At 36.5% G+C, this 13340-nt stretch overlaps 2 protein-coding genes across 2 annotated transcripts in view; both read right to left on the bottom strand.

Moving 5' to 3' along the window:
• LOC138698979 (uncharacterized) overlaps positions 1–9600 on the bottom strand; it is a 54156-nt gene extending 44556 nt beyond the window's left edge. The window contains exon 1 of the mRNA XM_069825166.1: positions 9468–9600. The gene's annotated coding sequence lies outside the window, so the exon portion shown is untranslated. The remainder of the gene's footprint in view (positions 1–9467) is intronic.
• Positions 1–13340, bottom strand: part of LOC138698980 (glutathione S-transferase-like) — a 37423-nt gene that overhangs the window by 7013 nt on the left and 17070 nt on the right. Inside the window, exon 6 of the mRNA XM_069825167.1 lies at positions 5887–6022. Within this exon, the coding sequence (XP_069681268.1) occupies positions 5887–6022 (136 nt within the window). The remainder of the gene's footprint in view (positions 1–5886; positions 6023–13340) is intronic.

A 13340-nucleotide genomic window follows, 5' to 3' on the forward strand; every position in this document is an offset into this window, starting at 1 on the left:
ACAGTGCAGAATCAAAGTGGTTATTATTACAAGAATTCTTTTCTCGAGAGTGTTCCCTTCACCCTATAAATAATGAAAGGGTAGCGTTTGGTGAATATTATCTTTTTAAATATCTGCGGAACTTCCAGAAAAATTCATTAGCTACCCGAGAGTGGAAATGGAAACTTTCGATTATCTTCTCTATTTAACCAAAGATTTCATACAGAAGGCTTGGAAAAATTGGCAGGGAATCCTATTTTGCAGGAAGAACGGCTTATACTCACACCGAGGTAAACTGTACAATTCTTACAAAATAGTGCCTAGTGAACATTCTCAATAATTTGATTGATATTAGTTATTATTTATTTGTTTATTTTTTTTTATTTTTCGTGGTATTAAGGCACATACAGAAGAAGCGATTAAACTCTTGAAATGAATTCGAAGACTCCAAATCAGGCCTATTGGTGAACGACGATGTCCATTCATCCAAATTCATTAGTAGTTTGTAATGAAAAACTTAATTAAATTCTACCTCCAGTTTTGAATCTATACGAAAAGTTAATGTCGTGGCAGATCTTTCGAACACACGAGCAATAAGTTTTTCTACATTCAATGTGTGGTCCACACCTGTGGAGTAACGGTCAGCGTGTCTGGCCGCGAAACCAGGTGGCCCAGGTTCGAATCCCGGTCGGGGCAAGTTACCTGGTTGAGGTTTTTTCCGGGGTTTTCCCTCAACCCAATACGAGCAAATGCTGGGTAACTTTTGGTGCTGGACCCCAGTCTCATTTCACCGGCATTATCACCTTCATTTCATTCAGATGTTAAATAACCTAAGCTGTTGATAAAGCGTCGTAAAATAATCCAATCCAATGTGTGCAGTGTTTTAAAACTTTACAACCACTGACACAGGATTCCCGCCACGAGTGAAGCAAGCGGTATGCTCAAGACGGAGCTTGACAGGCCGCTGGCTGATAGTCGGAGTAGCCAAGAATGATATTTCCTACTCCGTTTAACATTATCACGTCGTAGAATCTATGATATTCAAACAATCGCGCTGCAATTTTTTGTATTGATAGGTCAATGTCCAAGGGAAGCATAGAAAACAATTCGAAGTCAAAATATTGTTTTTAAAAGTGAGAAAAAAAATACTAACTTTGAAGTGATCTGCTCACAGAAAAAAATTTACGGTAAGCGGTAAACTTTTTTGTTTTTCACGTTAGATGGGGGGTCAAAGCGAGAAAGATGTTGAGTAAGAATAGAAATTCGTTTTAAAAGTTACCACTGCTCAAAATCTTTACTGGTTACTGAGTTACGGCCAATTAACGTCAAAACTAAACCACACGCGCGTAGTTTAAAATAGAACACAAATCTGTGTAAATTAAAAAGCACGAATTACACAAATAATTGATAAAAGTCGTCTCTACTAATTACACAAGTCATCATTGACACCTGGTCCACAGATCACCTCTCCAATGCCTCTCTGCTCCACGCCGAGACTTGCGCTGCAAGCTTGAAAGAATGACTGAAACCATTCTTGGAGCTTACAGCGTGCTGGAAAGCTAGCAGTAAAGCGACCATCCATGAGTCAACGTGTGCGGTGTCATATGATTCTAGCGATTCATTTCCCCACTACTGCTACCAGCTACTCTACCAGCTAGTCTACCATCATCAACGTTTTAGTACCCTTAGGAAGTAAAGGCTCTATAAAGTCTAGGTAGGTAGTATCGTTCGCCATTTTTGTTCTTTCGTTGACGAGCTACCAGACGAGGAATCTATTTGCCACACCATTGAACATTATCATGTCGTAGCGCCTATGATAATAAATCAAACGCACTGTAATTCAGCAAATAATTGAGCAGCAAATAACGTCCTTGTGTGTTTTCTGCGAACGCCAACTAAAGAGAAAAAATGGCGGGCGATTATATTAAGTATTTATTGAGCCTTAGGAAAAGCATAACGTCATCATCAGCAAATCACAAGATGCACACGTTTAAATGTAGCCGACCTGCAACGTGATTGGCTGCAGGAAATAAGAGCGACGGGACTATAGCAGTCCATCACTCACTTGTACACACTCCACTGAAACTAAGCACACTGAATTAGGGAATGACAACCAAGCAAGGATGTATATGGAAGGAGACAAGCTTAAATCTTAAACTGTTTTAATCCCGACTGGGGGAGGGGATTGTTAATATGCCACATACTAGTGGCCGTGTGTTCCTGAAACCAAAGCTGCTGTCAGGAAGTCCCAAGAAAAGTTTAGACGGCTGTCTGCAAAGATCGCTATGCCATACACAACATGTCAATGTATCGTTAGAAAACACTTAAGACTCTACCCCTATTGAATGCAATGCGTTCAGGCACTATATGAAGTTGATCACAAGTAACACTTCACATTTACATCCATTGTGTTCAGTTATATGGAGGAAGAAGACTTCTTAAACAGGGTTTTGTGAAGAATGATGTTTATCAGACACTGGCAAAGCACGCCTGTAACTGCCTGCTGTCAGGCTTTGATTCCGGCACAGCTGCAGAGCAGGTTAAAATTTAGGACTGGTCCATTCAGCCCAGGTTTTATAAGCCGAGTCCAGGCGGGACCCGAGAAAACCTGCCTGTGTGCTCGTATTACAGAGTGACTTGCATTCAGATATCATGGTTATCATGAAACAGTACTAGTTTGAAATCTAAGTTCATTGGTTATTTATTTAATCACTTCAAAAAGTCTGTACTTTCTGGTAAATTACGGCAGAAAATTCTTGATTAAAGTAACATAACTTTACAATTTATTGCACTACAGAATTTAATAAAATAAGATAATTATACATTTCATTTTCCTGCAAAATGTATCTGACTCAACAAAATAGTAATATTTCTTAACTTGTGACTAGTTAAGAGGGTGGGAGTGCATTATATAGCGAAATTTATAAACTTGTACTTGCTATTTGGGAAAAGGAAATTGTACCAGAACAATGGAAGGAGTCCATAATTGTACCTATTTTTAAAAAGGGGGACAAAACCAACTATGGTAACTTTCGAGGAATATCACTTTTGTTGACGTCGTACAAAATTTTGTCCAATATTCTTTTGAGAAGATTAACACCGTACGTAGATGAAATTATTGGGGATCATCAGTGCGGTTTTCGGCGTAATAGATCGACTATTGATCAGATTTTTTGTATTCGACAGATAATGGAGAAAAAATGGGAGTATAAGGGTACAGTACATAGTTATTCATAGATTTCAAAAAGGCTTATGACTCGGTTAAGAGGGAAGTATTATATGATATTCTTATTGAATTTGGTATTCCCAAGAAACTAGTTCGATTAATTAAAATGTGTCTCAGTGAAACATACAGCAGAGTCCGTATAGGTCAGTTTCTATCTGATGCTTTTCCAATTCACTGCGGGCTAAAGCAGGGAGATGCACTATCACCTTTACTTTCTAACTTCGCTCTAGAATATGCCATTAGGAAAGTTCAGGATAACAGGCAGGGTTTGGAATTGAACGGGTTACATCAGCTTCTTGTCTATGCGGATGACGTGAATATGTTAGGAGAAAATACACAAACGATTAGGGAAAACACGGAAATTTTACTTGAAGCAAGTAGAGCGATCGGTTTGGAAGTAAATCCCGAAAAGACAAAGTATATGATTATGTCTCGTGACCAGAATTTTGTACGAAATGGAAATATAAAAATTGGAGATTTATCCTTCGAAGAGGTGGAAAAATTCAAATATCTTGGAGCAACAGTAACAAATATAAATGACACTCGGGAGGAAATTAAACGCAGAATAAATATGGGAAATGCGTGTTATTATTCGGTTGAGAAGCTCTTATCATCCAGTCTGCTGTCCAAAAATCTGAAAGTTAGAATTTATAAAACAGTTATATTACCAGTTCTTCTGTATGGTTGTGAAACTTGGACTCTCACTCTGAGAGAGGAACATAGGTTCAGGGTGTTTGAGAATAAGGTGCTAAGGAAAATATTTGGGGCTAAGCGGGATGAAGTTACAGGAGAATGGAGAAAGTTACACAACACAGAACTGCACGCATTGTATTCTTCACCTGACGTAATTAGGAACATTAAATCCAGACGTTTGAGATGGGCAGGGCATGTAGCACGTATGGGCGAATCCAGAAATGCATATAGAGTGTTAGTTGGGAGACCGGAGGGAAAAAGACCTTTAGGGAGGCCGAGACGTAGATGGGAGGATAATATTAAAATGGATTTGAGGGAGGTGGGATATGATGATAGAGACTGGATTAATCTTGCACAGGATAGGGACCGCTGGCGGGCTTATGTGAGGGCGGCAATGAACCTTCGGGTTCCTTAAAAGCCATTTGTAAGTAAGTAAGTGACTAGTTAAAAAAAAAAGGAAAGAAAAGGAGAAGAGAGAAGGGGAAAGGACGGAAAGGAATGGGAGAGGGGAAAGAAAAGAAAACAAAAGACAAAGGAAAGGTAAGGGGAGAGAAATAAAAGAAAAGGAAAGAGGAAGGGGAAAAGGAAATTGGAATGAAAGGAAAGGAAAGGGAAAAGAAAAGAAAAGGGGAAAGAAAAAGAAAGGGGAGAGAAAAGGGAAGGGAAGATGTTGAAAATACATTGGTAACAATTATTATGAATATCAACAACTATTATAAGAAAAAATTCCATTTTAATTTTTTCCTGATCAGCAATTAAAGGCCTCATGAAGACCTGTAAAATATAAAAAAGTTTTTTGTTCTTCGGAATAATGATTTGCTATTTAACTTCTGAGGGATAGATTTCTTTTTATTTATGAAGCTTAAAGTTTGAAGAGTTTGCATTACATTATTATATTGCTATGGTGAAATGGAAGCTGTAAATAATTTGTAATAACTGTTGGCATTTAATGGATATTATGCTGACGAGAAATAGTTTTCTTTGTATTTATTAAGTTTCAGAAGACGGTAATTAAGTTTTCAATAGTGTGTCTAAAACTATATCTGTTTGCTTTCTGTTGGATTTGGATAAGACTCGGTTGATATTTATCATGCACCTGAAAGCAGCAGTTTGGGACAGGTCGGCAAAACAAAACAGTCCTTCAGGTCACTGAACTGTTTTGGAGTCACGTGCAACCACACTGCTTGTGAGAAAAGGTTCACGACAGGCAAGCAATACCGTGCATAAGCCCATTCACGAAAGTAAACAGTTATGGGCAGACCTAAATGAGGTTTTGCCTGTCTCTGATGTCTATGCACAGTGACCCAGGGATATTCATGATCTCACAGCAAAGGGTATCTCAGCTTTTGAGAAAGTTACCCCTGAGATGTTAAGATCACACATGGGAGGAATTAGCCTCAAGATATGAACTGTGTCATGTTCGCAATGGTGGGCACGTTGACGTCTAATCTGGACAAAACTCCCATTCTTCTAAACTGCATGTACAAATTATTTAACAATAAACAGCAACAGTTCTCATGTTACAGTGATTTTATTTTATGTCTTCTCAAATGGATCACCCTATATACATTAATCCCATTTCTTGTCATATCCAATGTAATCTGCTAACTCTGCATTTTATTCTCTTAGCCAATTTGATCTTATTCTTGCCATGCACAAAATATTGTACATTTTTTCCTTTTCCATAATGTAACTTCAATAATTAATTCTTTTAACCAAATTAGTCCCCATGATACTATCCATACCGACTTCTTATATGTATTACAAAATTTGGATCTTATCCGATCGATATATAGGTAATTACGAATAATTTCCCCAGATTTCAGCATTATATTTACTTCAATCACTCTACAAATATAACTTAAATATTTACTTCAACTGTTGGGAGGGCTGCATTGCCTTTATTTACAACACCATTTTGTTCTTTCCAATCCTCTTCACCACCACTGCCACTAACATATATTTCCAAATCCCCTTTCAAAACTTACATGGCTTGATTTCTGGCCACTTCTCACGTTCAAAGCGGAAGTCCTCGTACTCTATTCCGCCATAGGCCATCAGGTAACGAATAGGCTCACCTATGGCCTTGCTTGGGAAGTATATCAGCTTGTATTTTGGAGCCATTGTTTATTCTGTAGAAAAAAAAAAGACAATTGCATATAAAATTTATTCACAACGAGCTATCTCAGCTCTTTTTTTTTTTTTAAAGAGATATCAGTGGTTTAGATACAGATTACTTCATTGCACTTCTTTCAAGGTTTTCTCCAACTACATAAAATTGTCAGCAGAAAATCCAATGACAAATCCACCACAGATTCTTATCCCAAAATACTATCTCGTTATCAATTGCACTAGCATTATCTAATGACAAAACTGATAACAGCATTGTTAAATAACTGATAAAATGTATTTCTTTAAACTTAGCAATTAAAAAAGATGTGGAATATTATTAAGAAACAGAAAATGACCTTGATATCTCAGAAGTGCTTAATCACACAGAAAATGTGTTTGTTCATTACATGCAATCTCTGATAAGCAAATGTTGTAAAAATATTATTCAGTAGTTGTAAAAATGTTATTCAGTAACTGAAAAACAAAGAGGATGTATTCTCTGATAGTCATATGCTGTAAAAATATTGCTCAATAACTGAAAAACAAACAGGATGTGCGATTTGAATGGCATTTATTATTGGTCCAATTTGCATAATCGATAAATTATCAATATTTAATAGACTGGATTTCACCTTGGCATATATTCAGTAGTAGAAACAGCTGGATAATATGCACAGAGCCACCGGCATGGCTCAGTCGGTTAAGGCGCTTGCCTGTAGGTCTGAAGTTGCGCTCAGACACGGGTTTGATACCCGCTTGGGCTGATTACCTGGGTGGGTTTTTCCGAGGTTTTCCCCAACCGTTAAGTGAATGCCAGGTAATCTATGACAAACCCTCGGTCTCATCTCGCCAAGTACAATCTTGCTATCAACAATCTCATCGACGCTAAATAACCTCGTAGTTGATACAGCGTCGTTAAATAACCAACTTAAAAAAGTAGATATTTGACGTTGCTCACTGACCACTAGTCACCGGGCCAATACCGAGCCATGTCAAACAAAAAACAATCGAAATGATGGTAGTAAAATTCGCAACTACATTCTTAAATAATTCGCTCCATTAGTCAAGTGCAAGGTTTATGCAGTACAACGGCGGTATTTTGAATACAGCAAAAGAAACTGCAGATGTAGTACGATCTAAAAGTAGGTTATCGCAACGAAATACAGGGAGGAGGGGGGGAATATGTTTCAGGGAATATCATTCAAATGAAGGAAAGTAAATTTCCAGTTAATGTTCACCAAAGTAGGCTATTAGGTACGTAATTATGACCGCGTTGTCGTTTTATTTGTGGTCTAGAGAAAATACCTCGTCTTTTACGAAGACAACTTTTAGTGGCTGTGAAATTATTCGCTGCTTTCATCATATTATTGTTTACCAATATTACGAAACAAAAACTATCATTAAGGGCCATGACCGACAAGATCTTGGCTGTCTGCGCATGCGTGGACTTGGTTAATAAAAACCTAAACTAACCAAACCTAACCTTCATATAATATTCAAAATGTATAACTGGAGCAAGACGGGGATTTTCTTGATTTGATCTGGAATGTACACTCGAAAATAAATTCAAGTAAGGATCACGCTGCCATTGCATGAGAGGTCCGCGCATGCGTCACAGCAAAACTGTTCCTGTCGCGAGCCCCTCATCTATGTTCTTATGTTGGCGACATTGTGTATTTAGTTCAATTTGGTCGTAACTGTAACGGCACGATTCAAAGCTACCGTAGCAAATTCTCCAGTTTATTCTCAAATTCTTTCACCCTGCCTATAGTGTGAGATATGTAATGTACTGACATTGCGTGCACGAACTCACATACGTGAAAGCTAGGCATTATCTTGTCCAATACTTCATGACCTCCTTACGTCATCACGTATCTTAGTGGGCTAGATACTGTCGGTGACTTAGAAGACGAGAGCGGACTGAGGAGGAAGGGATGTGAACAGATAACGTACGACAACACGTTCAATATTTGTACTGCAGTAAGCGGAAACATTAGGTCTCCTTCTGTTCAACTTAGCTTTAATTTCCATACGCATTGTTACTCATGTTTCCTGCACGAGTAATAACCTGCCTACTGGGATGCTTATCTGAGCGATGTTTATAATAATCAACACCGATAGTCAAGAAGGTCACATTCTTTCCGCTCGTCTTCTCCTGAGTAACGGACAGTAAATCTGTGGCTCCATCATTAAACTCATTAATGGAGATACCATTTCCTTAATGTCTGCTGAACATTACATTAAGATTACAGCTATCATTTTAGCAGCTTTCAATTTATTATGAAACAAACCACATAACTCAACTTAATAAATAGGCCTAAAATATAAAGTTCAAATAGGTCTATCAGGGAATAAAATTTCCTACCGGCACTGACGCATCAGATATTTATTAGTTATTACTTCCAAACGAAGAAATCGCAATCCATAAAAATAAATTTTGGAACATCAAAAAATTCAAACACAAATTACAACGAAGTCGTGGTGCGATATTGTGAATGCCCAAAATGTGTGTTTAACAGGTGCACCGGTACTGAGGAATTCGTTCGAGATAATTCGGAAGAAATTCAAGAAAAACAATATGCTATTTACGAACTGTCAAACATGCAATTACAAATTACGAAGTTTGTTGAGGTTAAGGTCAGGTTGGTTAGTAAAGTTATTATGTAGGCCTACCTATTAATTTCAACACGACACAATTGCGTGAACAAGGCTCTAATAGGCCTGTGGGTACCGGTACTGTTTAAGTTACAGGTTTTGGAGAAGATAATGAAATAAAGCAAGAAAGTGGGTAAAAAAATCGCCTTATGCGTAGCCTATATTTAAATTTACGGGCCTACCTATTATGTTTAACATCAGGCAGTAACTATAGGTACGATATTCTAACAACAACGTCGTATGTTCCAATAATATGCTCTACGGCACGGTATTCATTGAAATTTAATTACACCACAGAAACATAGCTCTTCGTCATAAATGTAACAAATCGAAAATCCTCACAAATATCTTCAGTCTAGGAAACCCATTACTTATGCAATATTTATTACAATTTTCTGAAATTCACTAATACCGGCACACCAGCATCAGATTCTCAGGCAGCTCAGCAGCATACCATGGATACGTACATTATCCATAAGCGTATCATGTCCAAAAAAATAGGCCTACCCACGTATACAGAATGTAACAAAACTAAGAACGTAAAATATCTTCTCAATTACAATGTGTATTGTAATCTCGTGGTATGCCTAATTATAATTAATCTTTTTATCAATAAAATGTGTCGGTGAAGACAAAATATAGTATGCGGACGGGTCGGTAGTTTAATTGCAAGCGTAACAATTATGAAATTCAAACTTTCTGTTCTACATTTTACTTTAGAAAATCTTTCGCTAACCTTTAATTACGAGACCAAAAGTGTAGGCCTATACGCAATTTGTTCAACATTTTTAAAAATACTTACAATTGGTATCCAGTTGCTTCTATACCAACGTCTAACGCGCTAAATAACTCCACCATACACGAAGAAATCACTTTTGTTACTCTTCTTGCCTAGTTATCTTGTATGCAATTATTATATAACTACGCAACTGTTTTTTTAACCGGCGTCTCTCGCGTTCTATCGAGTCATCCAATTGGTTAAAACATCTTGTATGTCTACGTTGCCAATTGCCATATGGTAGGGTGTGTGTGTGTGTAATAAAAAGCTACATACAGATACAGTATCACATGATTAGACCGTTTGCTTTCATTATCCAATAATGATGTCAAAGTAATGTCGCCCTTGCCTTGAATTTAAACTAGTTTCATACGCTCATGTTTTCCCGCCTAATGCGAAAATAGCAGCGTCGCTCTCATGGAATATTTGTTTATGTAACCGGTTCCCATACAAAAATATATTTCACTGTTTAGAATCTTTTACACATTAGACTAAATATTTGTTACCGGTATCATACGAAGTATAGACTTCAGTCTTGGTAAACTATAACGATTTTGCTCCTAAACTATTCTGCGAAATTTGTTTACAGTACCGTAATTACATTTTCCGAGAAAGATCCTCATGACATGATGTACTGTAGGCACCAAATTTTTCACTCGAAATTTTTTGTTTAAACCAATGGCAGGTACTTGACTTCCGTCATTCACCTAAGGGTCCCTATCTGTGGGCGATGAACAAAGCTGTAGTTCTTCTGGCCACATGATTAATGGCACAACGGTGAAATGTTGGTATGGGAAATGGGAAGATTCGAGATGACACTTTCTTTGTCCACCAGAAATTCCACTTTCACTCACTGGGAATCGAACCCAAGTTACCAGCATGGAAAGACAATGCTCTAGCTAGCCATTCAGCTAACAGTATGCCTCACTCAAGATAACTTTATTATGATTATAAGCTCATTATCGAAAGTGTTGTGCACTGCACACATTCCTTACGCCATTATTGAACTTTAAGCAATGTAAAATACAAATATAGACTCATAGACTACGCATCTTGAATATTGTGTGGATTAGCAGTTAAATTCCATTTTTTACATTCTGGAAAATAATTACATATAAAAACATATATAGGCTATTCATTCATAGTTTTCTAACCAAGGGCAGGTCTTACACTGCAGCCTGCAATCTCCAATCTTTCCTACTTTCTGCCTTCCTCTTAGTCTCTGCATCTGATCCAAGTATCTTAATGTTGTCTATCATCTGTTATCTTTTCCTGCCTCGAACTTTTCTTCCGTTCACCATTCCTTCCAGTGCAACCTTCAGCAGGCAGTTTTTTCCTTAGTCAGTGACCCAACCAATTCCTTTTCCTTTTCGTGATCAGTTTCAGCATTATTCTAACCAGTCTTCCCAGCACAACTATATTTATTATTCTGTCTGTACATTTCACCTACTCCATTGTTTTCCATATCCATATTTAAAATGTTTCTAGTCTCTTCAATTCCTCGTAATGTCCATGTTTCTGCCTTATACAATGCCACATTCCACACAAAGCACTTCACTAGCATCTTCCTTAGTTATTGTTCTAGAGGTCTGCAGAAGTTGCTTCTTTTTCTATTAACAACTTCCTTTGTTATCACTATTCTCCTTTTGACTCCTGACGGCAACTCATATTACTGCTTATTTCTGTTTGAATATTCCTGTTCATGCATTTTTATACAAGTAATTACTAATTTTGTTTTAAATTGTTGTTTCTCATATTTTCACGTTATCTGTGTTTGTTATTACGTTATTAGCAAGGAAGTTGTAATGTGTCCATTTTCATTTCTATAAAGTATTTAATTGATTTCTCGTTTTAAATTGTTTTTCTCATATTTTCTAGTTATTTTTGTTTGTTATTATGTTGTTAGCAAGGAAGTTGTAATGTGTCCATTTTCATTTCTATAAAGTATTTAATTGATTTCTCGTTTTAAATAGTTTTTCTCATATTTTCTAGTTATTTTTGTTAGTTATTATGTTGTTAGCAAGGAAGTTGTAATGTGTCCATTTTCATTTCTATAAAGTATTTAATTGATTTCTCGTTTTAAATAGTTTTTCTCATATTTTCTAGTTATTTTTGTTTGTTATTATGTTGTTAGCAAGGAAGTTGTAATGTGTCCATTTTCATTTCTATAAAGTATTTAATTGATTTCTCGTTGTAAATAGTTTTTCTCATATTTTCTAGTTATTTTTGTTTGTTATTATGTTGTTAGCAAGGAAGTTGTAATGTGTCCATTTTCATTTCTATAAAGTATTTAATTGATTTCTCGTTGTAAATAGTTTTTCTCATATTTTCTAGTTATTTTTGTTTGTTATTATGTTGTTAGCAAGGAAGTTGTAATGTGTCCATTTTCATTTCTATACAAATAGTTTACTTATTATTTATAGTTTTAACATGATTTGTATGTCCCACATGAACTTTGTATTAAATGTGACAAAAAGATATCAGAATTATTTAACTATAATAGCATATACCTCAGTGGCGTATACTGGTTAAAGGGTTTGGGCTACCGCTGACCCTATTATTACACAAAATATATCTAACAATTACTTTAATTTTAATTACTATGGTGAAACTAATAATACAAAATTATTACATTATGTTATATTATAAACTTTTTCTTTTGTAATTTCCTTGGGCTACCCCCGGTAGCCCGCAAAATACGCCCCTGATATACCTACTTCATTCGTAATACACTACATTTTTACTATAAACCCTACTTATGGCCACCCTACCCCATTATCTCTTGGCCTAGTTGCCTCATGAATGATGCCTTATTGGTGTTACTTATAAGGTTCAATCCCGTCTTCGGACAGTTGACCAAACGACAAACACTACGTTGTACTGGTTTGCTATATGCCACTGCTTTGTGTTGCAATCTGCTCTGTAGTGTCTACCTGGATTGCTACAGAGAATGAGAGAAGCCCGCTATGACGTCATAGAGCATCCAGTTGGAAATGACTGGTACATACTTTACATTGTTGATTGCTCTACAGCAGGAAATCCTAAAATTTCTTGAAGAAAAAAGTCACCTGTGTGAATATTGTTCAGTGACAAAGATTGGTTATCCTGCTTAACATTTCTTGTTTATTGAACAAAACATTTGAATGATTTGAGCACCGAATTACAAGGCAAAGATGTACTAATCAATGGTGCATATAGTGTAATGAAAAAATAAATTTCAGTTAAAGTTATTCAAGGGATAAATTTCTGTGAAATATTGAGAGAATTTTCCTGGAGTCACTATGTGTTGTTGACAGTGCACTGGAAGAACTTCAATTACAATAGTTAGATTTGCAGTGTGATGATGCAACGAAAGGAATTTCCAACCTAAAGATCTGATAAAATTCTATATATTAAACACCAGATGAAAAGTATCCAGCTTTGAAAAACCAAGCTCGGCATAGTTATGATCTCCATGTTTTCATCGACGTATACTGTATTATATTATGCGAACAAACATTTTTTAAAATGAAAATTCAGAAATCAAAATTGAAATCGAACTAGAGTGACAAACATCTTCAAGACGCCTTGCTTCTCAGCACAACTGAACAGAAATCAGATATCAGAAATCTATTACCTCCAAAAAGCTAGTTCCACCCTTTTCATTACATAATTATGCTTGCACTGTTCTTTCAAAATGTCCATCTATATGACTAGGATATCGGTAGTGTGTTTATGAGAATATATGTTGGCTAGATTGGAGAATGGGGTGATGTCATGTGGTCGACGTATGTGAGAAGGTTAGTGGGTTAGTTGAGGTGATATTTCAGTGACATGAGGTCGATGTATGTGAGAAGGTTAGTGGGTTAGTTGAAGTGATATCTCAGTGACATGACGTCGACGTATGTGAGAAGATTA

Source organism: Periplaneta americana, chromosome 4, assembly GCF_040183065.1.
Source record: "Periplaneta americana isolate PAMFEO1 chromosome 4, P.americana_PAMFEO1_priV1, whole genome shotgun sequence".
Classification (NCBI taxonomy): domain Eukaryota; kingdom Metazoa; phylum Arthropoda; class Insecta; order Blattodea; family Blattidae; genus Periplaneta; species Periplaneta americana.